This window comes from Bombus terrestris, chromosome 7 (genome assembly GCF_910591885.1).
Source record: "Bombus terrestris chromosome 7, iyBomTerr1.2, whole genome shotgun sequence".
NCBI lineage: Eukaryota > Metazoa > Arthropoda > Insecta > Hymenoptera > Apidae > Bombus > Bombus terrestris.
This window is the reverse complement of record NC_063275.1, coordinates 22,042,410-22,069,376: the sequence shown is the minus strand read 5'-3', so window position 1 is coordinate 22,069,376 and position 26,967 is coordinate 22,042,410. Positions and strand designations below refer to the sequence as shown.

The 26,967-nt window shown below is 31.9% G+C and overlaps 5 protein-coding genes across 8 annotated transcripts; 3 read left to right on the top strand and 2 right to left on the bottom strand.

Moving 5' to 3' along the window:
• Window positions 1-350: 350 nt before the first annotated feature.
• Window positions 351-11,622, top strand: LOC100644444 (pregnancy zone protein). Its single transcript, XM_003396840.4, has 25 exons — window positions 351-647; window positions 1,156-1,316; window positions 2,730-2,971; window positions 3,079-3,195; window positions 3,436-3,602; window positions 3,714-3,822; window positions 4,116-4,349; window positions 4,445-4,687; window positions 4,828-5,153; window positions 5,248-5,606; window positions 5,681-5,817; window positions 5,892-6,015; window positions 6,450-6,570; window positions 6,759-6,987; window positions 7,483-7,688; window positions 7,873-8,222; window positions 8,380-8,612; window positions 8,672-8,923; window positions 9,062-9,451; window positions 9,576-9,807; window positions 9,890-10,062; window positions 10,140-10,454; window positions 10,598-10,655; window positions 10,731-10,952; window positions 11,081-11,622. The coding sequence occupies exons 1-25, from the start codon at window positions 565-567 to the stop codon at window positions 11,281-11,283; spliced, it is 5,286 nt and encodes a 1,761-aa protein (XP_003396888.2). The 5' UTR covers window positions 351-564; the 3' UTR covers window positions 11,284-11,622.
• On the bottom strand, window positions 8,423-19,688 carry LOC100644258 (protein MTSS 2). Of its 3 annotated transcripts, none has more exons than XM_048407388.1 (14): window positions 19,056-19,688; window positions 18,173-18,234; window positions 17,892-17,965; window positions 17,669-17,753; window positions 17,497-17,588; window positions 17,150-17,430; window positions 16,765-17,064; window positions 16,420-16,548; window positions 16,135-16,288; window positions 15,764-16,057; window positions 15,555-15,694; window positions 15,128-15,495; window positions 12,608-15,037; window positions 8,423-9,275 (listed from the first exon to the last, which is right to left on the bottom strand). In XM_048407388.1, exons 1-13 carry the CDS (start codon window positions 19,125-19,127, stop codon window positions 14,383-14,385), a joined length of 2,706 nt encoding a protein of 901 aa, XP_048263345.1. In that variant the 5' UTR covers window positions 19,128-19,688; the 3' UTR covers window positions 8,423-9,275; window positions 12,608-14,382. The 3 variants fall into 3 exon arrangements, with proteins under 3 accessions (XP_048263345.1, XP_048263346.1, XP_048263347.1); XM_048407389.1 differs by having other exon boundaries at window positions 16,135-16,204; XM_048407390.1 differs by lacking the exon at window positions 16,420-16,548.
• Window positions 19,689-19,725: 37 nt separating this feature from the next.
• On the top strand, window positions 19,726-21,250 carry LOC100644021. The gene is made up of 5 exons (XM_003396836.4): window positions 19,726-20,058; window positions 20,220-20,365; window positions 20,543-20,699; window positions 20,834-20,953; window positions 21,030-21,250. The coding sequence occupies exons 1-5, from the start codon at window positions 19,773-19,775 to the stop codon at window positions 21,179-21,181; spliced, it is 861 nt and encodes a 286-aa protein (XP_003396884.3). The 5' UTR covers window positions 19,726-19,772; the 3' UTR covers window positions 21,182-21,250.
• A 160-nt stretch (window positions 21,251-21,410) lies between these two features.
• On the top strand, window positions 21,411-24,207 carry LOC100643894 (bifunctional coenzyme A synthase). Its single transcript, XM_003396835.4, has 5 exons — window positions 21,411-22,387; window positions 22,545-22,888; window positions 22,945-23,199; window positions 23,286-23,468; window positions 23,570-24,207. Exons 1-5 carry the CDS (start codon window positions 21,793-21,795, stop codon window positions 23,771-23,773), a joined length of 1,581 nt encoding a protein of 526 aa, XP_003396883.1. The 5' UTR covers window positions 21,411-21,792; the 3' UTR covers window positions 23,774-24,207.
• A 54-nt stretch (window positions 24,208-24,261) lies between these two features.
• Window positions 24,262-26,765, bottom strand: LOC100643768 (intraflagellar transport protein 22 homolog). 2 transcript variants are annotated; one of them, XM_003396834.3, is made up of 4 exons: window positions 25,174-26,765; window positions 24,809-24,978; window positions 24,537-24,736; window positions 24,262-24,442 (listed from the first exon to the last, which is right to left on the bottom strand). In XM_003396834.3, exons 1-4 carry the CDS (start codon window positions 25,279-25,281, stop codon window positions 24,273-24,275), a joined length of 648 nt encoding a protein of 215 aa, XP_003396882.2. In that variant the 5' UTR covers window positions 25,282-26,765; the 3' UTR covers window positions 24,262-24,272. The 2 variants fall into 2 exon arrangements, with proteins under 2 accessions (XP_003396882.2, XP_048263348.1); XM_048407391.1 differs by having other exon boundaries at window positions 24,537-24,727.
• Between the last annotated feature and the right edge of the window lie 202 nt (window positions 26,766-26,967).

The following is a 26,967-nucleotide window of genomic DNA, read 5'->3' as shown; positions in this document are numbered from 1 at the left end:
AATATAATATTACTTGTGACAAAGTTATTACAGTTCTTTATTAAGTATATTTCAATAATTTTATAATTATTCAAATTAGTACAAAAAATTATTATACTTTGTCCTTTGTCGTAGATATCTTATAATTTTGTTAGATTAAACACCAAATTATACAGTTTCTGAAATGCACAGAAAATTCTTTTATTATAATACTCCTTAGCTCTATCAACAATTTCATGTTTCATTGCACGTTAAAGCTTGATAAGTGACATGGGAGAAAATTGAACGTACGTCGTACGTGTTCTATTCGGTATTAGCAAAACGCTTAACCCTTCTCCTTACAGATTCAGGGGGTTAATAAGAGGGACCGAACGAATATCGTGCTTTCAGTCTGCGTACGGCGCAGAGCTACGTACATATATTAACGCATTGTTAAACGTTCTTTGCGTCTTTATCGTACAGGAAACGATACTTGCCATTTAATGGACGAACAAGCTAGGTCTTGAATAAGCGTTAAGCATGTTCGCGAATATAGTTTGTCGAAACTAAATGTTAGAAACAGTGTGACTATACGAGATACGTACGATGGGTAAATTGGTGTTTTTGGTGCTGTTTGTTTATTCCGTGGGAATTTCACGCTACTGCGAAACTACGTCGACTCCAAATCGGTAATTGTAGCCGATTAAATTCTATGAATTCAAATTCGAGATAAAGATCAGATTATCGATCACGACAATGTCTCGATGGACGTGTTAGACGTCGATAACTTTACGAGAAGAATATGCCGTCTTGAAGTACTAACTAATTGCGCGTATAATTTTCGTAAAGACTAGATAATACATAGAGGAAAGATAGGAAGAAGATAGATAGAATATAAATAAAGTATAAATGAAAAACATATTTAATACATAATATTTAGGAGAAAAATTGTGGTATTGTTTGATAGGATCTCCAAGCTCGATTTCTAAAAAGATATCAACTTTCTTACTTAGTTACGATATTTGGTAATACACAGTGGTATGCCGATAATCTTTAACGTATATAAATTCGATCGATGTAATATTACGTCGTTGAACATACGTATGCGCTGCAGAGGTTGCAGAACGAGACGAAAAATAAAGTTAGAAAAATAAAGCATATTATTTTGCATTTGTGCTAGCTCTATTTTGTTTTTAGGGGATATGTGTTTATGGCACCGAAAAGATTATTAGCCGGCGAAACCGAAAGCGGCTGTTTGTCTTTACATAATTTGGAACTACCGGCTCATGTTCTTCTCGAGCTAGTGCCCACGATAGAAAATCAAGTATTGGCTCGTACTAGCGCCGTTGTAAAAACAGGTAAATACACTTGTAATTGAAAGAAGAACTGCAAACCAAAGAATATCGCAGGAGTAACGATAACCTTCGAAGAATTACGTGCACGCCATTACTAGTTACTGAAAAGATTCTTGCCATACGAAGGAACGAAGTTCAATTTTTAAAATTTTAAATTAACAATTATTAAAAGATTATTCACGCGTTACATCGTTAGTTGTCTTGATAGATGTTTGTAATTTGTATATATACCCGTCTTTATTGTACTGCGAGAATAAATTCACAGTTCTTTGAGATACAATCTAGACCTTTGACATCACATTGTGTATGTACATTATACATATTATGTATGCGCTCAAGATCATCGGTATCATTTCGATAAGCGACCTCCGTCAATGGCATACATAAACTATATATGAAATTTGCAAGACGTATCTCATCAATTTATATTAATTTATACGAATTTATATTATTTATTAATTTAACAAAAAGTTGACGAATCGTTAATATAGAAATACCATTGCGTTAAATGATTACTGATTTTGATTTTAAACTTTAAACACGCAATTCTTCAATTAAAATTACTGTTAATGAATTTTACTCAATTTTGCGTAATCTTTGTTGCGATAACGAGTAAACATAAAACTATCAGGATGCAAGAGTGCTTAGGTGTACAGTAACATAGAAGATAAAGATGTTACTAATAAAGATCGTTCCAAATTCTACGTTTTTACTGCTTAAGGGGAAAGATGATATTCGAAAGAATGTTTCAATGTTAAAAGAATATTTTGAACAACTGGTTATTTTGTAGTTAATTTACAATTGTCTAGCTACGCGAAAAAATGAAGTAGGAACTAGAAAATAATCAAAGTTTCGACTTTTAAGAAATTCTTGTCCTATCCTCTTGCTTTTCATTTTCTCCCTTATCTCTGTAGATGTTTTCATCTCGTATCGGACTCTTTAAACAAATCGTAAATTGAAATTGTCGCTTCCTGCGGGGGGACTGAATTGGCCGATTCCCTCTCTCGAGAGGAAATAAGCAATCGCTAGAATATATACATGAGAAACCCGTTTATATTATTATATACGGGATGAACAAATTTAATCCTATTATTATCGAGAAAACTTTAGTATCAAATGTTTTTTAAAGCTCGTATGGGCAACCGTAGGAACAACGATTATCTAAATCCACGTGTAATTAAGCAGCTAATTGTTTGTAGCCTTTCTTGGTATAGCAATTTAACGATTAAGGGTATTCTTTCGCGCGAATGCATTTATGTCGGACGAAGACGATCGCTTCGATGTTGCAAGCTAACATGGAAAATAACATTTTCAAGCTTAATATTAAAAATGATAAGCACCAGTTCAATCCCAAACTTTCTTTCTTGATGTTATCTACGAATTATATATATATCAATGACTGTTTCCCTTTTTTAGGTACAGAAACATGCCTGCACTTAGCAGTACCGCAGACTGTTTCCAGAAGCGCAAGTCTCCGATTAAAAATCAAATTCGACAAGTATCCCGATTACGTCGTGGTATCGGAATCAACCGTAGAGATCGAGGATGATTCTTTGATCACCTTCGTAGAAACCGATAAACCGACCTACAAGCCCGGCCAAGACGTTAAAATCAGAATTCTTATGCTTATGCGTGATTTAAAACCGTCGCAAAAATCGGTGAGAAATTACTTGGTTTCAAATTTTTCGTTAGATTTCTATTGCTTGCCCGAAGTTATCGTTTCATCGTTACTTTGGATATGTTTCGAAATTTTCGTTGCTCGCAGATTCCAGAAGTATGGATCGAAAATCCATCGTTAGTGAGAGTAGCGCAATGGACGAACGTAAGCACGGAGAACGGGATGGCTCAGTTGACGTTTCCTTTGTCTCCGGAACCAACCTTGGTAAAATCGAAACGTCTATGGAGAAAATAATTAAATGCAATCAAGTTAAAGAGAAAGTTAGAAAGAACCGAATACTTCGAATCAAAAGATAGAAAGAACAGATCGACTAAACGAGAAAATAATTGTTTCAAAGACTAAAGACAAAGTTGCTATTTTGTTAGATAAGAAAAATAAGAATATGATGGTTTTCTCTATGCTTAAATAATTTTATATAAACCCTACGTGTAATTTATGTAACAGGGAACGTGGAACATACAAGTAATGAAAGAAAGAGAGTATTCTAAGTTGATTCACACTACTCAATTTGAAGTAGAGAAATACGTTCTGCCAAAATTTCAAATAACCATCAATTCACCAAAATATATTCTTGCGGATGTGGAGAACGTGACTTGGAACATCTGTGTCAAGTATTGTTATCGTATCTTTACTATAAAATTTCAAATATTATGAACAACGTTGCTAAGCTATTACATTAATACCTAAATCGTATTATATATTAAAATTAAATAACATTACAGATATAGTTACGGCAAACCTGTGAAAGGTAATCTATTGCTGAAGTTAACTCCGCAAACACCAAGTTGGAGAAGATTGCCCAATCTTCCGGCGATACGTTACGAAACGGAAGTACGTATATACGAACCGTTTAATGCGAAAGTGGTGTGAGTCAAAAATTGCTGGTTACCGAATAACGAGGAACAGAGTAAGAGTTCCATAAGGACGATTGTCTTAAGGCTTATTCCGCCATCCACCAAGAAACTAACGAATATATACCTGTTCTCGAGATTTGCAGCTAAAGCAAACAGGCAAAAGATCGACGTATACCACTTTTGCATCAAACGGGTCATACATTTCTTCTATCGTATTCATTTTGATTATCGAAGTGGAAAGGTATATCAAAGACGAAATAAATATTTTAGCTCGATAAACCGGATGGTTGCACCGAATTTGTTCTTTCTGGGACGGTTCTTGGTTTGGCGCATTGGAAAATGGATCCGAACAATATCGTTCTCATAGCTGAATTCACAGAAGCCGGGACTGGTGTAGTAGAAACTACGATTAGCAGAACCGTGGTGATGCACGAAGCACTGAAATTAGAATACGAGAATTATACACCTAAATACTTCAAGTTCGGTTTACCTTATCATGGAAAAGTGAATTTTTATCTCATGCTTATGTTACTCGAATATAATTTTTAATCTGTCTGTGGTAATAATTACCTTATTTAAATCGTATCTTTTTATGATAGTTACGAGTTTTGCGACACGACGACACGCCTGCTCCGAACGAAAAAATTCAAATTTGCCTAAAAGTACGTGGAAAAATCGAATGGGAGAAAGATGTTGTAGAATGTCGTGATTTTATGTCATCCCCTGATGGTTTCGTCGATTTTGTCGTACCACCGCAACATAAAAATATCGTTTTGTTAAGTTTTGTCGCCACCGCCGTTGATTATCCGACAACTTATTATCCACCAGACCAACGTTGGAAAGTAAGTAACATTAATAGTAACTTATTAATATTGCTACTAACTATCGTTAAATACTTATCAATCCTAATAACTTCTTATGTTTATAAACAGTCAGACTTTAATTTCTCATAAATGTTGGTCTCATATACGATTTATTTCAGGTTTTCATGAATCAACCATCAGCATCTACCACCGTGAATCCTTGGTATTCTCCGTCCGATAGTTACTTAACGGTAGCTCGGGGAAATCAACCGATCACGTGTGGCGAAAAGTATTCCTTTAACGTTATGTATACGACACCACCTAACATGAGTGAATCCATTTCTTTCCATTATTCGATCAATTCCAAGGGAGGTATTTTAATATACGGACACGTAAAGCACAAACCTAATCGGGATACGGTGTTGAATTATTTTGAATTTCACAATTTATTGGGTTCTATTGAATCTTTTGCTAACAAAACGGAGCAGACAGCTATAGTACACAGGTAAATTTTTCTAATATTTTTATACTATTATTTCTAAATTGTGTCATCGATAATTCGTTAGCTTTCAACTAAAAAATATATACATATTTTTTAGATTCCCATTAAGCGTTAAAGTAACGCCAAGCATGGCTCCAGTTTCGGAATTGCTACTTTATTACGTACGATCAGATGGTGAAATTGTCGCAACAACTTACACGATAGAAGTTGGCCACTGTTTTGAGAACAAAGTAAAAACCGCATGGCATACTGATGTTCAAACACCAGGATCGGCGACTCAGTATCACGTCGAAGCTGCTCCTGGATCGCTTTGTGGAATCTCTGCAGTAGATAAATCGACCCTATTTTTGGGTAAATCGAAATCCAATCTGATCAGTGCCACTCAAACGTTCGACCAGTTGAGAAAATTTCATCCAACTCCAGAGCCACATTTTCTATCGGCAATTCATTGCAAATGTACGTCTTTGAATTATTTATAACTTTGATATAATTATTGACGTAATTTGTAATATTAAATTTGAATCGTGCAGCAATGGCATCAGAAGGGACGAACGAAGAGATCAATCATTTTCCAGGATTTACCGAATTGCGAAAAAGGAGAAACACGAAATACAACGTAATATACAACAAAAGGGTTAACTATGTGGACGCTGTACAAGCTTTTGTCGTAAGATTTTTTGCGTATGCGTTCATCCCTTTAACCTCCAGACACTCTAAACGATTCGATCTTGATTTTCATAGGACTTTGGAGTGATTGTAATGAGCGATCTCGTATTACAAACACGACCATGCCCGTGGATGTACATGGAACACACAGACATGTTTCTTGCCTCCCATGTGTCTTCTCTCAAGTCCTTCCATTCTGGCGAGTCTTTGTTAATCTTTCTTATTACTAACGAATTTAATCTCGTGTAACAAAGTACGAAAGGTACGCAATGCCATCGTTTCCCTTCAGTTTTTTACGAACATAAAGATATCAGTTTCAGAAGATAGAACCAGTTTTTAAAAAATTCCATTTACTTGGCATGTGTAATGTGTGTGCAAATAAAAGAAAAGAAATGGAATGTAAGCTTGTACGAATCGATGAGATATACATATATGTATATTTACAGAACTAGAATAAACAAAAGACGTTCTTCGATCGTTCGTTCAAGCTGACGATTGCAAAGAAAACCTATGCATTCGCAAAACTAGTGGATTTTAAATTCAAAGTTTCACGCTTCATGCTTGCAAAACTTCTTTATGGAAGAAAGTGACTAAGTATAAAAACAATGAAATTTTTAACTTGTCCAATAACAGATGCTGTTGCTGCTGCGGCCATGGATCCAGGAGTAGAATATGTTGACCAAAATCCGGCTCAGACGGCTACACTTAGATCATATTTTCCTGAAACATGGTTGTGGGAATTGGTGCCTACTGGGTATGATTGAAATATATTTTCAATATGAAAATATATTGAAATACATAAAATTTTAAAAGCGTATTAAATATTTCAAGAGTGCCAACAATCTTTCTTATATGTGTTGTGATAAATACGTTACTTGTTGATCACAATCAAGATTCGATCAGATTTATTATTATAACTATATATTTAATTATTTTTCATAGAAAAGAGGGCAAAGTAACGATAGAACGTACACTTCCACACACCATCACCGATTGGGTTGGATATACAACATGTATTTCGCCGGTTCACGGTCTTGGAATAGCCCCTCCGACCACTATAACAGCATTCCAATTGTTCTTCCTGGATTATAGTTTACCGTACAGCATAAAACGTGGAGAAATAATGCGTTTCAAAGTGTCCCTTTTCAATTACATGCATCACAGTTTACCTGTAAGTGCATCGTTATAAATTCCTGTATAACACAGTGGCGGATCCAGAAGCCTTTCTGAGGAAGAAGTAACAAAAGGTGTAAAAGTACATATATAAGTACATTTTTGAACCTTATTTTACAAGATATAAATCTGCTTGTAATTTTTATTTTAATATTTCTATCTTGTACCATATCTAACTAGTTTTTCAAACTGTGACATAATATTTTTATATTTTATTAGTCTTGGGGAGAGGACAGGCGACCGCGCTACTGCCCTCAATCCTTTTGAATCTGCCACTGTTATAACAAATAAATTTTTAAGTACTAAAAGATATGAATTCTCTTATGCATGAAATTTCGTATTTTTAAATATACTTTCTAATAGACTGGTTTTAGACGTACACCGTCTACCGAAATTACATTTTATCTCAAATAATTTTCCCAACTCCATAATCCATGTAACACGAAATTCGTATCCATGTATTTAATAATTTGTTTCGCTTATTAATATACAGGTAAAAATTAAAATGGAAGAGGTAGAAGGAATTGATTTGCATTCGTCGAATTCGATCGCCTCGTTCTGTGTAAAACCACGAGACAGTATTGTCTATCAGTACATTTTGAAACCACGAGTAATCGGAGAAGTTAACGTAACAGTTGCCGCTTTCATAGACACTGATTTTCCTGAACCATGCGGACCAGAAACTGTGGTATTTACGCGGTAATTAAGAATAAATAAATAGCTCGTACAGTAAAATAGTAAAACAAAAAAAAAGAAATTTCCTAATAGAAAGTAAGAATAAATTTTAACGATACAAAAAAATAAGAAATAGAAATTAATAATAAACAAATAACTAATCTATTCATATTTAAGGAACGTAATGTCTGATCTATTCATGTTTAAGGGACGTAATCATGAAACCGATTCTAATTCTACCCGAAGGTTTCCCCATGGAAGAAACGAAATCTACGTTGATTTGCCCGATGGATTTCAGCGATGATTCCGCGTTCATGTGGGAATTGACATTGCCTGAAGATGCGGTACCGGATAGCGGGAGAGCGTATTTAAATTTGATAGGAGACATCTTAGGTCCGGCACTCGAAAATTTAGATAAACTCGTACAATTACCAAAAGGTTGCGGTGAACAAAATATGGTACTGTTTGTTCCAAATATTCACGTGATTAAATATCTGGATGTGATCGGAATCGATAACCCTGAACTTCGTGCGAAAGCGATTAGGAATATGGAAAAAGGTATCGTTACATATTTTTCAGAAAGAGGAATATTTTTTAGCAGAAACAATTAATGTACTTGATTGAAATTTGTTTTATAAAATTGAAAGAAAAACCTTCTATTTTTTATTGATCAGTTAAAGTAGTATTAACCGTTTTTATTATATATTGAACTTAGGATACCAGAGAGAGCTAACGTACAGACATGTGGATGGTTCTTATTCTGCGTTTGGAAGTAGTGAAAGCTCTATATGGCTGACTGCATTCGTATTAAAATCATATGCTCAGGCTGCAACCTTGATTCATATCGACGAACAGGATCTTAAGCTATCTGTTAGCTGGATCACATCGCAACAATTGGAAAATGGTTGTTTCCCCGTAATAGGCACTGTGTTTCACAAACAGATGAAGGTTCGCCAAATTTTCAACTGTTCGAATATCTCAATAAATTGCAACAAGTTTTACTTTAGGGCGGCCTTGAAGAATACGATGGCTCGTCATCGGGAATAACAGCATACATCCTAATTTCTTTGCTCGAATCTGGCGTTCCTTTGTCATCGTCTGTTGTTAATAATGCCAAGAGTTGTTTGGAAAAGGGAACAGCTAGTGGTCACAATAATCTACACACTACGGTTCTCACTACATACGCGTTAGCATTATTGGGGGATCCAAAGGCCAATTCCAGCATGACGTCTTTGATGAATCTCGCTACACGCTACAAAGTGAGAATGAACATATATAATCGATCAGGAAATATATCTTATCTCTAAATTTTTTTTCTTTTTTATTTGATACTTAGTTAAAATATATCTATAATTACGATTTTATTATTCTTAATACTTGATCCTTTTACGTTATAGAATCTAGTTTGGTGGGAGGATAAAACTAAGCCTTCGATCGGTCTAAGCATCGAAATGACTGCATATGTCATTCTTACCTTACTGAAATTAGGTGATGGACATTTGATTGAAGCCTTGAAAGCCGTTCGCTGGATATCAAAGCAAAGAAACGCCGAAGGTGGATTTACGTCCACTCAAGACACGGTCGTTGGACTGGAGGCTCTTACGAAATATGCTATGAGTGTACAACATAGAAATATCGATTTGTCTGTTCTTGTCACTGCTAAGGAAGTGGATTATGTCTACAAATTGCATAACGAAAATCGTATGATTCTTAAGCAAATTCGTTTATCTGTTTTACCAACTATCGTAGAAATATTTGCTCAAGGCAAAGGGTGTGTTTTAGTACAGGTAAAGTAAATGTCTTTATCTTTATTCAGGAATACAGGAACTTTGCTAGGAATTCTGTAAATAATTATTTACTTACAATTTCTTTTTCGTTACAAATTATATAGACATTGCGTTTCAATTTTAGAGCAATCTTAAATATAATGTCCCGCATAGTACCGGTTCGGATGCTTTTGATCTTTCGGTAAGAGCTCGTTCCGTTAGTCATGGAAACGAATGCTCGTTACAAGAAATTACAATCTGTGCTCGATATAAGCTGGCAGATGAGGAAAGTAACATGGCTTTGCTAGAAATTGGAATGATAAGTGGTTACGTGCCTGATCGAGCGAGTCTTCACTTGTTATTAGATCCATCTTCAAGTAAATTCACTCTCTTTCTTCTTACAAATCGAATTAACGGATAATAATACGATATTAATTGAAATCTATTCATAAATTACAGAAGTTAAACGATTCGAGGAAGACCAAGATACTATGACGATTTATTTTGATAAATTAACTGGACAAAATACTTGCGTCTCGTTTAGAATAATACAGGAGTATTTTGTCGATCATCTTAAGCCAGCAAACGTGAAGCTTTACGATTACTATCAGCAAGAGCTTACCGTATCCACTGTAAGTTCAGACGATTTCTATTCAATTTTAATTAGAAAAAAAAAAAATGTAACGATTGATAGAATAAATGCTTTCAGAATTACACAATCGCTTCAATTTGTAGCAGCGCGGAACCAGTCGATGAACAAACAACGCCAAATCAACTATCTACTATGAAGCAATACAAAGAATTTAATACCAGTCCGGTGAATTCCTCTTTCTTCGTCGTCAATCATGAACTAGCAGTGCCAGATGGAATAGAAGGACCAATTCCAGTTTATATGAAACCGGATGCCTATGATAAAACAGAAATGGCTATCACTACCAATGGATCACCTGATTTAACACCGACATTTGCAACGGAAGACCAAACTGTATCAACTATACAAATAGAGAATGAAGAACCTGTACAGGTATTTATATACATTTCAAACTTTTATAATCGTTCCAAACGATTTGCCAATAATTAATCAAATAAAATTTGTCAAACAACGAAAAATCGAATGAAGAAAATAAAAAGATTCGTCGAACTATAGATAGAGACAATTTCTTTCAGGTGGAGCCAGATATTGAAATAAAGAACACTACGTCAATCACCGAGACGAATATTCCGTGTAAGTAAAATGTATTTTATAATCTACAACAGTTACACGTACAATTATTGTTTCTCAAGTTACATGTTACTTTAGTGCCAATGGGAGTAAACCAATCTTGTCCCGTATGTATGGAGTTACCATCAAACATTAGCGATGTTTATTGTTCGGCAAGTAGCGCGGTTAAGGTAGCAATCAGACGACTTCGCAAAGTGAGATTGCTGCTGGACTTACATCCATCCCGAGAAGTTCAACGTCTTCGTGCCACGGTCGAGTTCACTTTAAGCCCAAATTGCTCCTGTTTACAGTTAGATAACCGTACGTAACGTTTCATCGTACTAAGAGACGGGGTACACATTTATAAGTTAAACCACCATACCTCGATACACATAACACCTACACCGTTTTACAATGTATATTCAGTATAAAAAAATATGTTCTTGCAGCTGGAAGTTTTGCATTAATCATAAACAAGGATAACGACTTTCTTGCATCCGGGGATCAGAAGCAAACACTGAACGATTCGTTTCATATATATGGTTTACCAATGGTAAGCGGTATGCCTTGCAAATTGGCCGAGGCACGAGCCTTTTGTTTCAATGAAGAGAACATTCAATGCACGTACGAAGATCCCTCGGTTTACGGTTAGATTTAGTATATCTATCTTAATGTGTTTTATGCGCAAAATGTTTGAAACCGATTGTGTAAATTTCGATTACAAGGATATAACACTGTATGTTCTGTTTCCTTTTTTAACTGAACTAATTTCGCGCAGGGTATATACATGAATCTACTCTTTTCATTTTCTGTTTTTTTTTTTATCTACAAATATATCAGTTACATAATATGTAAGTAATCATAGGATAAGCTATAGTCCACGTGAAAACATAAACGAACATCATCGTCGCAATTAGTTATATATGTATCAGGGAATGGAAAGTTCCTCTTTTTTTATATATATTGTGAATAAAGTTTTCAGTATAGTAAATTGATTAATTTATTCCTTCGTAATTATATATATATATATATATATATATATATGTATATTGACAAGTGAACACGCAAAAAAGCGAATATCGGTTTGTTGTTTGTTATACTTTTATTTATTTATTCTTTGTATCTGATCTGCTACTGAAATAATTATTACAAATTAACAATCACCTCTCGAACATTTTACTACATTAAATATTATTTTATTACAGCAGATTTTACGGTTATCTATTTTATTATTACGGCTCTTTTTATTTATCATACTAAGTGTTTGTCATTTAATGCTGATGGAATTGAAACATTTTCTCTTTCTTTCTTTTTGCACAGCTACAGAGCATATTTGTTATAAAGCTATCGATCTTTCTTCTCTTTCTTTCTTTCTTCGTACTTCTTTTTTTTTTATTGTTATTTATGTAATTTCCTATGTTCGACTTCAGCATTAAATACCAAATCGCATTATCACTGGAAATGTGTTAGCTATTTATCCACATTTGTAAACGATAAAATGCTTGCTCGAAATAAATAAGACTATTTGCACTGTTCGCTAGAGAAACTACCCGTAGCGACGCTTCACTAAAGTAAAATGCAAAACCTAACACCTGCATCAGGAATGAAAGGAACGATTTTTGAATGTCTATAAATTGGCAGTAGCGTTTTCAGTTCAGTCGGCGTCGTTCCCAAACATTTCAATTATACTCTATTCAATAGATATTTTTTGCTTGTAGTTAGTACATCACCGTTTATCCGTACGAATAAACAACACGGTACATGTAGTAGATATTATAGAATCCTATTCGCAAATGGTCACTTAAGAAAAAACGAGACGAATACGATTAATAATACTTTGTTACACTGGGATCATAATTTTCATCAGTTAGTTAAATATGCGCAGAGGTATACATTCACCAAAAATGATGTATTAACGCACTAGTAATTTTCTCGCCGATCTGAGATACATATATACGTTTACTTTTAATATTTACCGATATTGGAACAGCATTGCCCAGGCAGAACACAAGTACTGTGACGAAATGTTGACTCAATATTTACGAGAATATTGGTCGAACACGTTGGCAGTAAATACTCGAGTAAATAGTAAATGCACATATCTCAACAGCTCTCCTAACTTCGTAGATATCGATATTATAAAACAGTATTGTACAATACTTACCCTAATGTCAAAAAACACAGTGATACAAAAACTCGGATATGTAGAATCAATATGCAAGAGACAGACATTGCAATCGCGAAGTATTCTAAATACAGATCCATGGTATTCCGAAATATGGATACGTTTTAAAACTAGGACTAAGTGGTTATCATCAGTTTGCTAGAAAAGTGATCCACAGTTAATAAAAATAAAATAGAATCTTTGAAATAGAAGATTACTAATTATTGAACAATTTAGTAATTATTTACCAATTTAATAATTTTGTTGTAATTTAAGCAATAATCCTTAGATTTCTAAAATTTTTTATAAAATATTACTCATATATATCGTTTACTATTAAAAAAAAACAGTTGGGGAATTTTTACAAACATATCGAAATTAAGGATTTTTTAAAAGTGTCACTTCTCTAGCAAGAAGGCGGTATGTGTAAAAGACAATTGGTATAATCTAAAGAAATCTACACTAAGTTAATACAAAAACTTTCAAGTGTAGTAAAATTAACTTACGAATTGTTCAAACAAAAAAAATAATGCAGTAATACTGTAGTCTGGAAAATACAATATTATTGTATATCGATATTGAATAAATATTAAAGATATAAATCTCGATGGAATCGGGCCAATATAAAAACTAATTCTAAAATTAAGTTCTACCTGGGCAGTAATACTCACATACATTTACGTTCAATTTTGTCATACCAAACAGTATTATATTGGTTGACAAATGCTACTATTAGAACCTGTGCTCGCATGGAACACGATACTGAGTAGGAAATAAAAATAGTCTGAAATAAAAATGACAATTGTGTTTGTGCGCTTCATACAGGAAAATGAAAGACAGACAATACAGGTAAAATTAATCACTACATGTAAAATAATAATACATTAAGACACGAGCTCTATATTAAATTATATATGCAGATTTTGTATTTCTTCTTTAAATTAAAATATAAAGTATTAAATTGCTACTAAAATATGATTCAGTCAGTCAGGTTTTCCATAGTACTGGCAAGCATCAGGCATTAGTATCAAACATCAACTTAAGTTAAAACTTAAAGTTGCAATAATATGTAAATATACTACTTTAGTTTATAAATATATTATTTAAATCTTATTATTTTAAATTATAAAGTACGTGTACGATATAATAAAATTGGGCTCTCTAATTAAACAAGACACGTCGTTTTATCTTTGCACTGAATTAATATATATGTATATATTATATATATTATGACACGCATTGCGAAATATAAATTAAAGATGGATTTAATATAGAGCTTGCCTTTCTTACATAATTTTAATCAAACTAAACACGATATTAACGAATTCAGGTAAACAATTTGCTTTACTCTTTGAATTTTACGTCAGTGCACCGAAATGCAAAGAAGTCAGTCTAACTGATCATCAATTACCAAATGTACGTTCGTAAAGGTACATATATACGCGTGACAAGCGCAATTTTATTTGGCGATGTAAACACGTTATTGTTTAGACTTGATAATGCGTGTTGCGATTGTTACAACAGTCGCAAATATCAGATGCATCAGAAATAACAAAGGAACTTGTACGAACATCCGTATTATAATACTCAATAAATTTTAGGTGCTGAACGATCGTTAATGGGACCACTGGTTTTCCTTAAAGAGGTACCTTTTCGTATTTGATCCATGAGAGAATCCCTGACTTGTAAAGGATCCATAATGGGTACACGATTACCCATTATGCGTCTTACGCTTGCGGATCTACTCGTTGTATTATTTCCTTGCAAGTTTTGTTGTTGTTGCGCTAATTTAGCATTCAAAGTCTCGAGAAAACCAGATGGTGTTTTAGAATTTTTGCTTATCTGCTGTTCAATGGAGTGCTTTCTGGTAGATTTGGGACTACTATTCGTATTGTTACCACTTGTGGCATTATTACCTGTACTGTTAATGAGCTTAGCACTGAGAACCGCCATAAAACTTTGGCCAACCCCTCCCGGACCTTGCCCTTGAATATTTACACCTGTATTGACAGTAGTTATTTGTGTAGTATTTGAATTACGTTCTTGAGAAGCTGAACGAATGGCTGCACATGAACGTTCAACAGATGATCGAGTTACTTGCAACACAGCATTATGCGGTAATGTAGCAGATGCATTGTTATGCGACTGTGCTTGTCCTGTAGCTTTCCGTAAAAGAGATGGACTAGCAGGTGTATGACGTAACTCTGTAAGAGTCCTTACTGTTTCCGACACTGAGATAGATCTGCAATATAGAATATATATTACATTACATTAGCGTTTTACGTGACATTGAAATCTTTCATAATACAGATGAAAAAGAATTATATTCTACCGTTGAGGAGTCGGACTAGCTGTAGGTGAAGAACCTTCTAACAAAAACGCTGGCGGGGGAGGAAGATTTTCAGTTTCGTCGCAAGTATTATCAGTGCGTTCATCGTTAGAACCTCCTGAAGGATTATTGAATGTGGCAGTTATAATAGTAGACGTTCGTCTTGTTGGTGGTGGAGGTTTATTCACTTGCTGCATCGATCCTCTACGGACCGTTAAAGTAGATACAGCACCAGGTACATTCCATGCATTCTCACTTGGATTATGGAGTGAATGAGAATGCGGTATAGTAGTTTGACTTCCATATCCACTGCTAGATTCAATACTAGATTCTGATGTTTGACTTCCACCATCTTTTTCCGTAATTTCAGTCTAAAAATATATTTAGCTAAGCACTTATAGTTATAAAATGTCAAATGTTGTTGCCTTACCTTTTCAGTTCCTGGTGCTGATAATGAAGCAGGAGGTGGTGGTAAAGGTAACTGCATCTCTTGAGCGCGGCTTGCAGCTAAATTTGCTAATTCGTGCATGTTCACATACATTGGTTGCTGGAGTTGATGAGTTGCTAATTCTGTATTATATCGTAATATTATATGTTATTTTCTAAACATTAACATAATTCATAAAGATTAATAGAGACCTTTTGCTAAATGTGCTGGAAGTGGTAACTTAGGTTTCCCTCTAGGACTTCCAGGAGGTTCACTTTTTATTGGAACTGTTGGTCGCTCTAAACTGGAACATCTGTTTGGTATAGGAGGGCGATGACTACCATTATTTCTACGCAATTGTACTCTGGATGCTTGTTGATTAGAGGAAGAACATGAAGAGGAAGAAGAAACTGGAGAAGCGGGTTGACTATGACAACAGCCACTATTATCTGGAGCTTGGAATGTGTAGACACTGAGTGCTGGTCTTTGATGGCCTTTTTCATAAGCTACAAGAATAAGTGTAATATTATAAATAAATTATACGTTATTCTTTACCATATATTTTAATTAATAATTTTCTTACCAGAAGAGATCGTGTGCGGCCGTTCGTTGATTGTGTTTTGATTTTGCCTATCATACTGAACTGATGTCTCCTGCAAGTCAGGCCAAGTAGCAGTAGTTACAGGTCTTGTAGTACAACCAGTATTTTGATTAGTTTGAGAAGACACATTTGATACCTACAACAACATAGTTTAACTTCAAAAACGTAAAAAAGACATACACCTCAAAGAATGCAGTGCTCTATTGAATATTGCAAATAAAAAGGAAAAATATGAAGTGGCAAGCAACTAGTGTCTAACAACCTTACCTGATGTTCAGAGATTGGTTGTGTGTATAACGTGTCCTGAGAAGTGAAGCCAGAGTCACGGGAACTACCATTTACCAAGTGGCGTAGTGTCATCATACCGTTGATGCTGGAGGGCCTGACACCGACAGACTACAACGAGTACAACATCGACTACCACATACACACTAAGCCGATGCCAAGTGGCATTCATGCTATGATCCATAAGCAACTACTTGCTTAAAATACGGCTAGTGCATAAATAGTGAAACTAATATGCCATGCACAAATGATTGACATTCTTAGTATAATAACGAAGCAGAACAAAAAGGATGTAATATCGGTTGTTTATGCTACCGTAATTTTCACCTGAGAAAGTGATCTGTGCCAAGGGTGTCCAGATGGACTTGGATGACTTTTACAAGAACCACTGCTGCTACTAGTCAAAGAACTAATTGAACACATTGAACTTTTTCTTGACCCAAGTGACAGAGAAGGACTTGAGGGCGGCGTAGCAAGTGACCATTGTGTTACATCGCAACCTTTTATATCTGTTATCACTTGCTCTGATGCAGGAGGTAAATGATGTGGAGAGGCTGCATGTCGTTGTAATTGATCAGAAACCTCTTGTAAGTGTGTCAGTTCCATTAGCATTGCAATTTCTTCATCCTATGTTTGTTTTTTACATGTTGTTAATAGCGTTATTTGAAATTAAATTATTAATTACCCGGTTATTATAACTGATGTTACTAACAAGTACTGGTTTCAAAAATCTGGCAAGAAGACAATATCTGCCCCTTTCTTCGAGTAAAGCCGCGCGAACGGCTTTTCTTTCCGTTTCTTCTAAACTTAACCGTTTTTCTTGAACAACAGCAGCTGAAGATTCTAGCATTCGATTCAATTCAATATCACCTGATAATGTTCCATGCCCTTGTGACTGTCCTTGTAAATGATGACCCTTTCGTGCTTTTTTCTTTTGCAAACGTAATGTATCAGTAGATCGCTTTCTTAATTCTGCTTTTGCTTTTTTATATTCTAAAATTAACAGAATTTGAAGTATATTTCAACATTTTCAAATATGTTACCATTAAATATACTAACCTTTAGCATGTTCTTTATCTAAATTTATTAAAGATTTTTTCCAATCTTCTAATTTTTCTTGAAGGGGCAACACCAAGCAATCCATAATAGCACTAATAAAAGAATATGTAAATAAAAAATACTTATTTAACAAATAAATATTAAAAATTATTAAAGTTTAATGAAAACTTACCTAGTAAATGATTTCATACGTGTTTCTACTGCTTTATGTCTAAGACATATCCGGGTTAAAGCAGTTCCAATTTCTTTTGTTGCACCTTAATTACAAATATTTTATTGGACTAAGAGTTAAAATTTAAAAGTATTTCATAAAAAATTAAAAAAGAAAGTATGACACAAACAAATATTGATATATGATTGTTTATAATAAACATAGAAAATAAGACATAATTCACCTCTCGCACTAGTTGCAGCATCAGCAATTTTTTGAAAGGTTTCAAGATATGCAGAAATAGCTAAAATAGCAGCCCTAAAAAAATTTTTAATGTAATTAGAGATATTATATTATTGTAAAGTAAATTTTACAATACATCTGTAATTAAAATACAAGCTTGCAGTAAATTTTATTTTTATGTTTTATGCACAATATAATTAGTATTACTATTGAATATAAAAGTCAAATCTTAAGTTTACTAATAAAATAAATATTAAACTGTAATCAAAATATAATTATTACCTTAGACAAGAATGTAATTTGGTTGCTTTTGAAATTAAATCTTCCCATAATGGTGCTCCATTCTAAAAACAAATTTTTATAACATTTTCTTATTTGCAAAATAAGAAATATATAAATAATTTATATATATACGATTTTTATACATTGTACAAATACATATTATTACATTTGATGTAGATACTTTTATGTTATCATAAAAATACAACACATTTAATAGGGTAATGCAATCACATACGCCTACCTATCTTTTCTGATTAGATAATTTTATGAACTAGGAAGCTACCTGAAGAAGAAAATTGAATTGTTACATAGCTGCAATATTACATGCATTTTTTGTGGCTGTTTAATAAAATTAAATAACACTTTATAAAAAATTTATATATGAAATTTATTAAATAGGATTATTTTATATAATTTACTTTGTTATAAATATTATTCGACGCTATATTCGTTGTTTACTAGTTCCATCAAGTAAAAAGAATATATACATTTATTATCTTGGAAATATGAAAAAATATTTCGGAGCAGTATTATAGAACTAGAACAAGTGTAAATTAGCTATCGTCCTCGTTTTATCGCATTAAAGTATCTCAATGGTTTCGAAGAGTAGTTTCCAGAATTAGGACAATGGAACCATATTTTTAAAAAGTACCATAAGAAGAAATAACTGAAGGAATATGTTGCCTCTTCGGTCATAATGATTTCATAATATTTACGAAATATGTATATGTATTAAGAACAGTTGCATCGACAACGCGCCTTGGCCTGCATCGTTACTTGTGCAAAGGTAGAAAAGCGTACAAAAAACAATGAACAGGAAAAAACGCGGTCGCGCTCAAGCAAAATAAATATCGAATATTGTCACACCATTAACGTTACTTACCTTCATGTCAGTTATAATCTGTTGAAAGAGGCCACCCAAAGCACTGCACTCTCTCTCAATTGTTGCATCCATCTTTGACTATCCGAAATTTTTTCCTTACTTGGCCCCAATAAAGTTCTTCCACATTAGAATCGTAGAATAGTTTCACTTTTTGTTATCCATATAGATATATACAAAATTTCCACAAGAATATCGGCGATTTGTAAGATTCGCCATTTTCGTAACAAGACACAAGTTTGAAGTAACACAGGGAAATACAACTGAGTGTATTTACCTACACTGAACCTCTTATATATCTGTATCACGAATGATTTCGAATAAAACAATTTGGAAATCGAATAATCACTGCGTTATTTTCATAAATATTTTCCAACGATGTGCAATCATAACACCGATTAGTTTTGCCAAGGAAAATTGTAAACACTAGCGGACGGGTATCTCAACACAACGCACTCATTCTGACGAGCAAGTATGGCTAGCTCTCGCGTCTGCGTCGATTCTGTTTTCGTTGCAATACCTGAATATCCGTGCCCCCTACGGCGACCCCGTTTCACAACTTCAAATTGAGGATTCGGGGTATATCTAATCGTTACTCAGGGTAACGGCTCTCTCTACCCCTTAGACTTTAGACAATCACTTCCGGAGTGTCGACTACTTATTGAAAGAGGACATCCTGCATCATTGCTCGCTTATTCTGATTGGTTATTCAGAGCAGTTATGGGGAAATGTTTGCCACATGTAGATTCCTATCTGCTGTTCTTGTTCCTAGATCGTACGATTAAAAGGGGTTTCTCGATTCGAATATTGACACGAAACACAAGTGAAATTGGAAATAATTTAAAAGAAACAGAAACTATGAGCCTCATATTAAAATATAACGAATCATTTTACGATATCTTACTTAAATATTTTACAACGTTAAGTGAAATTACAAACATTTTTAAATTTATTGCCACTATTGGATTTATCGTAGTTGTTTCTTTTATACTCAATTACATTCACGGTACATACATTTTGAAATTTCAAACTTCTGATAGCTAATAATTGCATGTAAATTAAAATCTTAATAATTCAGACCTTTTTATATATTATATTCAGCTCTGTATATAGATTATAGGTAAAAAGAATGTTTTTAATATATTAAATTTTGCGTTTGAATTGCAGATTATCGTTCTAAAAGAATCACGAATGAATCGAAATACAACTTATTAGAATTACAAAAGTTTAACACGTATAATCAAGTAATTGCCAGACATCAAAGTATTATCAGTCATAAAGAAATGTTAAATGCTTTGGAATATGCGACTGATGTAAATTGTTTACCTATTAAATATCGTTATATAATATGAATTATACTATAAAATATTAGATATAAAATTCTGTGTTAAAAATATTTCTAAACTTATTTATTCAGTTCTTATTATTAACTTTATTTTATGATGCGTCATATTTATAAAATATATACAATTATATGTATTATTTCTTAGAAATGTTATGAAAAATTTTATGCTTTAAAATGCATTGATATAATAGTAAATTGTCCACAATTGGTAAATGTAAAATCTCTACCTTATGGTTTAACACCTTTCCACCGTGTCTGTTTCCAAGGTCATAAATGTTTAATTGCTTTTATGTTAGCAAAGGGTATGTATAAAATAGAACAATAACACAAAATAAAATTACACATAATTATATATATTTATTACACAAAATTATACATGATATAATTAAATATTATAATACATGTAGGTCTCTTTCATTTCTAAATTTGCATATAGGTGCTGATCCTTTCCTTGTCACAACAACAGGAGAGAATGCTTTATGTATAGCTATTTATTATTTTCTTAATCATCCAGTGGACGATGACTTTTCTTGTCTTGAAATGATTGCAAAAACTGGTTAGTTATTATGAAAACTTAATTTATTTTAGCAACATATTTGGTATTTTAAACATAATATTTTCTACTTTTATAGGATGTGGATTTGGCTTTGAAGACAAATGGTACAATAACTTATTAGAAATGGCATTTAATAATAATCACATAAAATTAGTACAATGGTTAATTTTACATCACAAACTCTCCTCACACAAGTCCTTGCGTTGTTTTTCTACACCACCAATATGAAGGAATTATAAATGTAATTAAATATTATGTATATATATATATATTAATCATTATTTTTATTCATTTATGTATATGATATATAAAATGTAAGTTATGATATGATATGATATAAATTACAAATATAAGTTAAAATATAGGTTATGAATAAAAAATGCAATATTTTGATTAATATTTGTTAATGTTAATTAATTACTTAATGTTTTTTCACTAGAAATTCTTATTACTTTCAAAAATTATAAATATGTACTATTATTATTTGTAACAAACCCAATAATAAACTAAAAATTGAACGACAAAATTAAAAAAACTGATAGTAACAGGTTTGACCATTTGTAATTAGGTGTATATACTAATACTTTATATACTATTACGTGTATATGCGTGGCAACTATGTGAAGACAACGAATACCATAACGCAGTTATATTCTTGATGATAAGAGAATTTTTTAATATGTTACAAGTAGTCGATATGCAAAAGTTTAATATAATAAAACACGCATGAGCATAGCTCATGCCCGACAATGAGCATAGCCCATGCTCAGACAATATACGTTACATTTTAAATAAGATATCATCAAAAGATAAGGTTAAAGTTTTAGAAATTCTGTTACATGATGGCAAATACCGGTTTATTAGTTTTAACAAATCCTACAAAAGTGATGAAATTATTACCGATGATAAAAAAACACGTATTAAAAACTTTATATATCCAATATTTTCCAGAAAAGAATATATTTCTCTCTGGTAATCAAATGATTACAAATCCTCAGTGGCGAATAAGTCGTTACGCTCAAATCGTTACCGATATTTATATCAATACATCTACTATATTTTCTCCACTTGATGTTCGAGTGTTACTTACAAGTATGAAAAATCCTAATATATCAGTAATAAATACTAAAAAACCTGTGGAAATAGTTATTTTTGATAAAGCTTGTAGTAAAAGAGAAGCTGACACATTCATTCAAGATTATTTAGCAAACACTTCTATGGGTTGTAGTTTTATTAATTTTACCGATGATCTAAAATCAGGAAAGTTAGATAGTGTAACATCTTGTGTTAATGAAGAAAAAACTTACAAGAATGTAATACTTGGTGGTACATTTGATCGAATACATAATGGACATAAAATATTGTTAAGTGAAGCTGCATTGCGTTGTACAGAGAAACTTACAGTTGGTGTAACTGATACAAATATGTTGTCTGGTAAGAGTATACAGATAAATGTAAATTGTAAGAAATGTAATTTATATATTACTGATTAATAAATTATTACAGAATCTCATAAATGAAAAGTTTTTTTATAAATTAAATCTTGCACAATCCTTAATATTTTAACTAATGTATTGAATTAAATTTTCAGCAAAATTATTGTGGGAACTGATAGAACCTTGCTGTATAAGAATTTTAAATCTCAAAGACTTTCTAGAAGACATAGATCCAACTATAACATATGAAGTTATGGCCATAAATGATATGTATGGACCAACTAAATATGATTCAACATTTGAGATGTTAGTAGTTAGCGAAGAAACAAAACGTGGTGGAGATAAAGTGAATGAAATGCGTGAGAAAAATAATTTAAACAAATTAGACATTCATGTTGTGAAATTAATAAATGATGAGAATCATAAAAAACATGAAGAAAGTAAAGTCAGTTCTAGTAATCAAAGAATACGATTATTGGGAACGAAACTTAAAGCTCCTGTATGTATTATACTAAATTGTATTATACAAAGATTTTAATCGTATTAACTTTTTAGGAAATAGGGAATAAGCCTTTAAAACCTTATATTATTGGCCTGACTGGTGGTATAGCAAGTGGAAAATCATCTGTAGCTGAGAAACTACAAAAATTGGGTGCCGCACTTGTCAATTGTGATAAAATAGCACATGATTTATATTTACCTGGTAAAAAGTGTTTTGATATGATAGTTGAAAATTTTGGTCCCACTATTTTGAAACCTGATGGATCTATTGACAGAAGAGCACTTGGAAATATAGTATTTAATGATCAAGTAAGTTTTTATTTATTTCATATTATTACTAGTACCTAATATCGATATTTTTGGGCTTATATTTAAAAATATAAATCTATTTATAGACTCAATTAAGCAAGCTAAATAAGATTGTTTGGCCCATAATTTTAGAAGAAGCAAAGAAACAAATATATGATTTCAACACAAAAGGATTTGATGTAATTGTAATGGAAGCTGCTGTTTTAATTCAAGCTAAATGGCAACATGAATGTCATGAAATCTGGACATGCATTATTCCACAAGAAGAGGTGAACTTTTAATTTATAGATTAAATTTTATAGATTAATATTTCATGTTAGAGTACCTTTTGTTAATCAAATTTAGAACTTCTTTGTTCTTCTATTCATAGGCTATACGACGAATAGTAGAAAGAAATGGATTAACCGAAGCTGATGCAAAAGTAAGAATTCAAGCTCAACCAAGTAATGTAGAACAAATCAAAGAAGCAAATGTTGTAATATGTAGTTTATGGAGTCATAACATTACCGAAGAACAAGTGCAGAGGGCATGGAACGAATCAATGACATTTTTAACCAATCAAGCAAAAAGTTAACAGAAATTATGTTAGTATAAAATCACAAATATCTATTAAAGTCCTTATTATTTGTTTGTATAAAATATAATTCTTAATAAGTTGTGCTAATTCTAAATTATATTTGAGTAAATTTGAAACATAGTTTTTCCCATATTAATTGAAATCATTAATATGTCTTTAATCATAAAAAATATTTGTATGAGAGAATAAGATTAGTTTTAAGAAATAAAAATTTGGGGAGAGGAAGTATATTTAATTATATTATTACAATGTGTACATATCGCGCAAACAAAATAATGTTATATAATAAATCTATACTTTTATAAACAATATATAATATTTACGTGTAAGTATACTATAATTATAATGCACGAAATGTGAAGGTACATAAATATTTTGTAAAAAGATAATAATTGATTTTCTTGCAATAAAATGTTCATGTTAAAAATAAATTTTTGAATATAATTCCTAAAAACAGATGATAAAAATTTATTATGCCATATAATATTGAATAATATTATTTTGCAAACAATATGTTTTCATTTAAAATATTTTTATCTCCTTGATTTGTATAATGATGCATTTTATTAAGTATTGTACTTATGAATGATGCAAAATCTGCTTTTAACTTACTTCCACCACTTTCTATATTACATTTAACATGGGATACTTTCATAAATGTTGAAGCTGTTTATATAAAATAAAAAATTATAATAAAATAAAAATATATAATTTTTTGTGAATATTATGATTATTAATATTATAAGTCATAGGTACTCACAAATAATTTTTGATATTTCTGGATTTCTTTTTTCTGGGTCATAACAGAAAATTGCACATCTATCTGGATCTAATTTTGTTTGATCAATAAAATAATCATATAGTTGTTGAATTTCTTTCAAACATTCATTTGATTTTTCATTATATACAAGTATAACACCATGCACATCTTTTCTTATAGCTGGCCAACAACTTTCAAATCTGAAATATTTTTACAGCACATCATATATATTATATTATTTTTTAAATAAATAAAGTACTGTTTATATATACTTATAATCTCCACTACAGTCCCATAATTCAACATCTTTTGCGATGTGCTTATTATTCACATTTATGTTTTGTACTTCGAATTCTAATATTCGAACACCTTTAGTTGGATGATAATCATAGGGTATTTCCGTAGCATCGGCAAGAAAATTAGATATCGTTGTTTTACCACTCTAAAAAATATTTTTTAAATAATTGAAATTTTAGAATTAACTCAATTTGTATTTTTGTATACATTATAGATATACATATTGATTACAAATTCTATTTAACACTACTTTTACATATAGTATGTGAAACAACCAATGCAATAAATTCGTGTATAATAAAACAGTAATCACATAAAGATTATACAACCGAAATATTACCCTAATAGGTCCTATAACAATTATCTTTAGTGGTTGCATATTGTATGTGTACTTTAATTTTGTGCAGACACTGTACTTGAACTTAAGTGTTTGGAAAATTGTCGCCATAACAACTACTTATATTTATGAACTCTATAATTTAATCAGCTTTCTAATAACAAATAAAACATTTATATTTAAATATAAAAATTTATATTTCGTTGAAAATGGAAGAGAATTTGTATTTTAATGCGTAATAAATATTGACAAACATAAAATTTATTTATACATGTCAATTTATTATGATACATAAACATGTCATTTGAATACAATACAATGAGAAACATTAGATACAAAATAAGGATATATTACATATTAACCGTTTTAGTGCCAAGGGTTTTTAAGAATCTGTATCAGATTGTGCCATGCAGCGCGATAGCGCTTCGAATTGACGATCGTGACTAAACATCGCGACACAGTTCACCACAGTACGTGAACAGCGCGTAGCGCTAAAACGGTTAAAATACAATTTTCTTAAAGAAAACAGATTTTCTGGAAAAATGCAATTTGAATTACACTTTCTTGTTAATCATATATTTACAAACACCTTTACATTATTATCATGACTATTATCAGTAAAATTCTTAAGTAGAATTTGATTACACATGAACTATTAATAAAAAATTACATAGTTATGTAATACAAAAATGTGAAAGTAAAAGCAAAATAAAATGATAATGTAATTTGATCAAATTACATGATAAAAGAAATTTATTGATAATTCTAATAAATTCTACTTGCTATGCAAAGTATATAAGAAAGAATATTTCTACAAATCTCGTATTTTCGTTATTGTAAACAAAGAGACTGAAGAAATGGATTGTATTCCAGAGCCTTCTATCAGAGGCGACGCGCAAGCCGACTTCGGGAGGAAAAAAGCATGAATCACGTGACAGAAGGAATTATCTAAAAAGAGAAGAAGCTTTTGCTATCTTTATCCATTTAAAATCTGCATTTAATAACGTGTTTAGGGAACAATTGTAGATAATAATGAAAGGAAAAGAATTAAGAAAGATTTGGTAAAAAGAATAAAAGAAATATATGCGAAAACGAGAAATACAGCCAAAGTGAAAAGCGGTCGCAAAAGGGAGAGTGTTAGGGGTACTGTCTCTTGAGCACGATGTTGTTTGTGATTTAATCTCGTTTATGAAAGAAGAATCGAAGAAGGGACAAGTAGGAAGACTTGTAACTCGTAATAAGAAAAAACAATTTTGATCATTGGATTATGCCAATGGAATGAAAAACAGTTGAAGGAGTAATAGTTTTCAAATATTGCAGATATTTTTAGTAAAAATGAGAAAATATAAAATAGCTGACAGAATTGATAAAGAAGGGTAACTGAACACTTAGCCAACCGAATAAGGAGATCTCCCCTCTGTAAAGTACATTGCTGCGTAACGGAACGGGATCTCCCTTTCTGACTTTTGCAACGCGTTTTCTTTTTTTTTATTATCAGTTATTGTTTACCTGGAATTGTTCCCAATTAATTGCGCCACTTTTTCTGCTTTTATAAAGTACAGTATATAATAAAATACATCAACTTAGTGGTGTTAAAATTAATTAAAAAATTACGCTATCAGTTATGACTAAATAAAATTATAATCGAACGATACCACATTGTAAAAGAATATTAAAATACATTATGAATTTTTAACTTCACGTTCACGTCATGTTATTTATCTTTAGTTATCTTTAATGTTTTTAATTTTATCTATATTTTCTTATGCTTTTAATATATACTTATAATTTGATGTT

What these genes read in the sequence shown, in the direction of transcription:
- LOC100644444 (XM_003396840.4), top strand. Translation starts at nt 565, where the DNA reads ATGGGTAAATTGGTGTTTTTGGTGCTGTTTGTTTATTCCGTGGGAATT. An exon ending in ACTTGGAACATCTGTGTCAA is followed by an intron (nt 3,603 to 3,713) that starts GTATTGTTATCG and finishes ATAACATTACAG; the next exon opens with ATATAGTTACGGCAAACCTG. An exon ending in CTGTTTACAGTTAGATAACC is followed by an intron (nt 10,953 to 11,080) that starts GTACGTAACGTT and finishes ATGTTCTTGCAG; the next exon opens with CTGGAAGTTTTGCATTAATC.
- LOC100644258 (XM_048407388.1), bottom strand. Translation starts at nt 19,127, where the DNA reads ATGGATGCAACAATTGAGAGAGAGTGCAGTGCTTTGGGTGGCCTCTTT. An exon ending in AGATTATAACTGACATGAAG is followed by an intron (nt 18,235 to 19,055) that starts GTAAGTAACGTT and finishes ATTTGTTTTTAG; the next exon opens with AATGGAGCACCATTATGGGA. An exon ending in TCCAGCACATTTAGCAAAAG is followed by an intron (nt 15,695 to 15,763) that starts GTCTCTATTAAT and finishes GATATAATACAG; the next exon opens with AATTAGCAACTCATCAACTC.
- LOC100644021 (XM_003396836.4), top strand. Translation starts at nt 19,773, where the DNA reads ATGGGGAAATGTTTGCCACATGTAGATTCCTATCTGCTGTTCTTGTTC. An exon ending in CTTTGGAATATGCGACTGAT is followed by an intron (nt 20,366 to 20,542) that starts GTAAATTGTTTA and finishes ATTATTTCTTAG; the next exon opens with AAATGTTATGAAAAATTTTA. An exon ending in TGAAATGATTGCAAAAACTG is followed by an intron (nt 20,954 to 21,029) that starts GTTAGTTATTAT and finishes CTACTTTTATAG; the next exon opens with GATGTGGATTTGGCTTTGAA.
- LOC100643894 (XM_003396835.4), top strand. Translation starts at nt 21,793, where the DNA reads ATGATGGCAAATACCGGTTTATTAGTTTTAACAAATCCTACAAAAGTG. An exon ending in TGATACAAATATGTTGTCTG is followed by an intron (nt 22,388 to 22,544) that starts GTAAGAGTATAC and finishes TTAAATTTTCAG; the next exon opens with CAAAATTATTGTGGGAACTG. An exon ending in ATATAGTATTTAATGATCAA is followed by an intron (nt 23,200 to 23,285) that starts GTAAGTTTTTAT and finishes ATCTATTTATAG; the next exon opens with ACTCAATTAAGCAAGCTAAA.
- LOC100643768 (XM_003396834.3), bottom strand. Translation starts at nt 25,281, where the DNA reads ATGGCGACAATTTTCCAAACACTTAAGTTCAAGTACAGTGTCTGCACA. An exon ending in GACTGTAGTGGAGATTATAA is followed by an intron (nt 24,737 to 24,808) that starts GTATATATAAAC and finishes AAAATATTTCAG; the next exon opens with ATTTGAAAGTTGTTGGCCAG. An exon ending in AGAAATATCAAAAATTATTT is followed by an intron (nt 24,443 to 24,536) that starts GTGAGTACCTAT and finishes TTATATAAACAG; the next exon opens with CTTCAACATTTATGAAAGTA.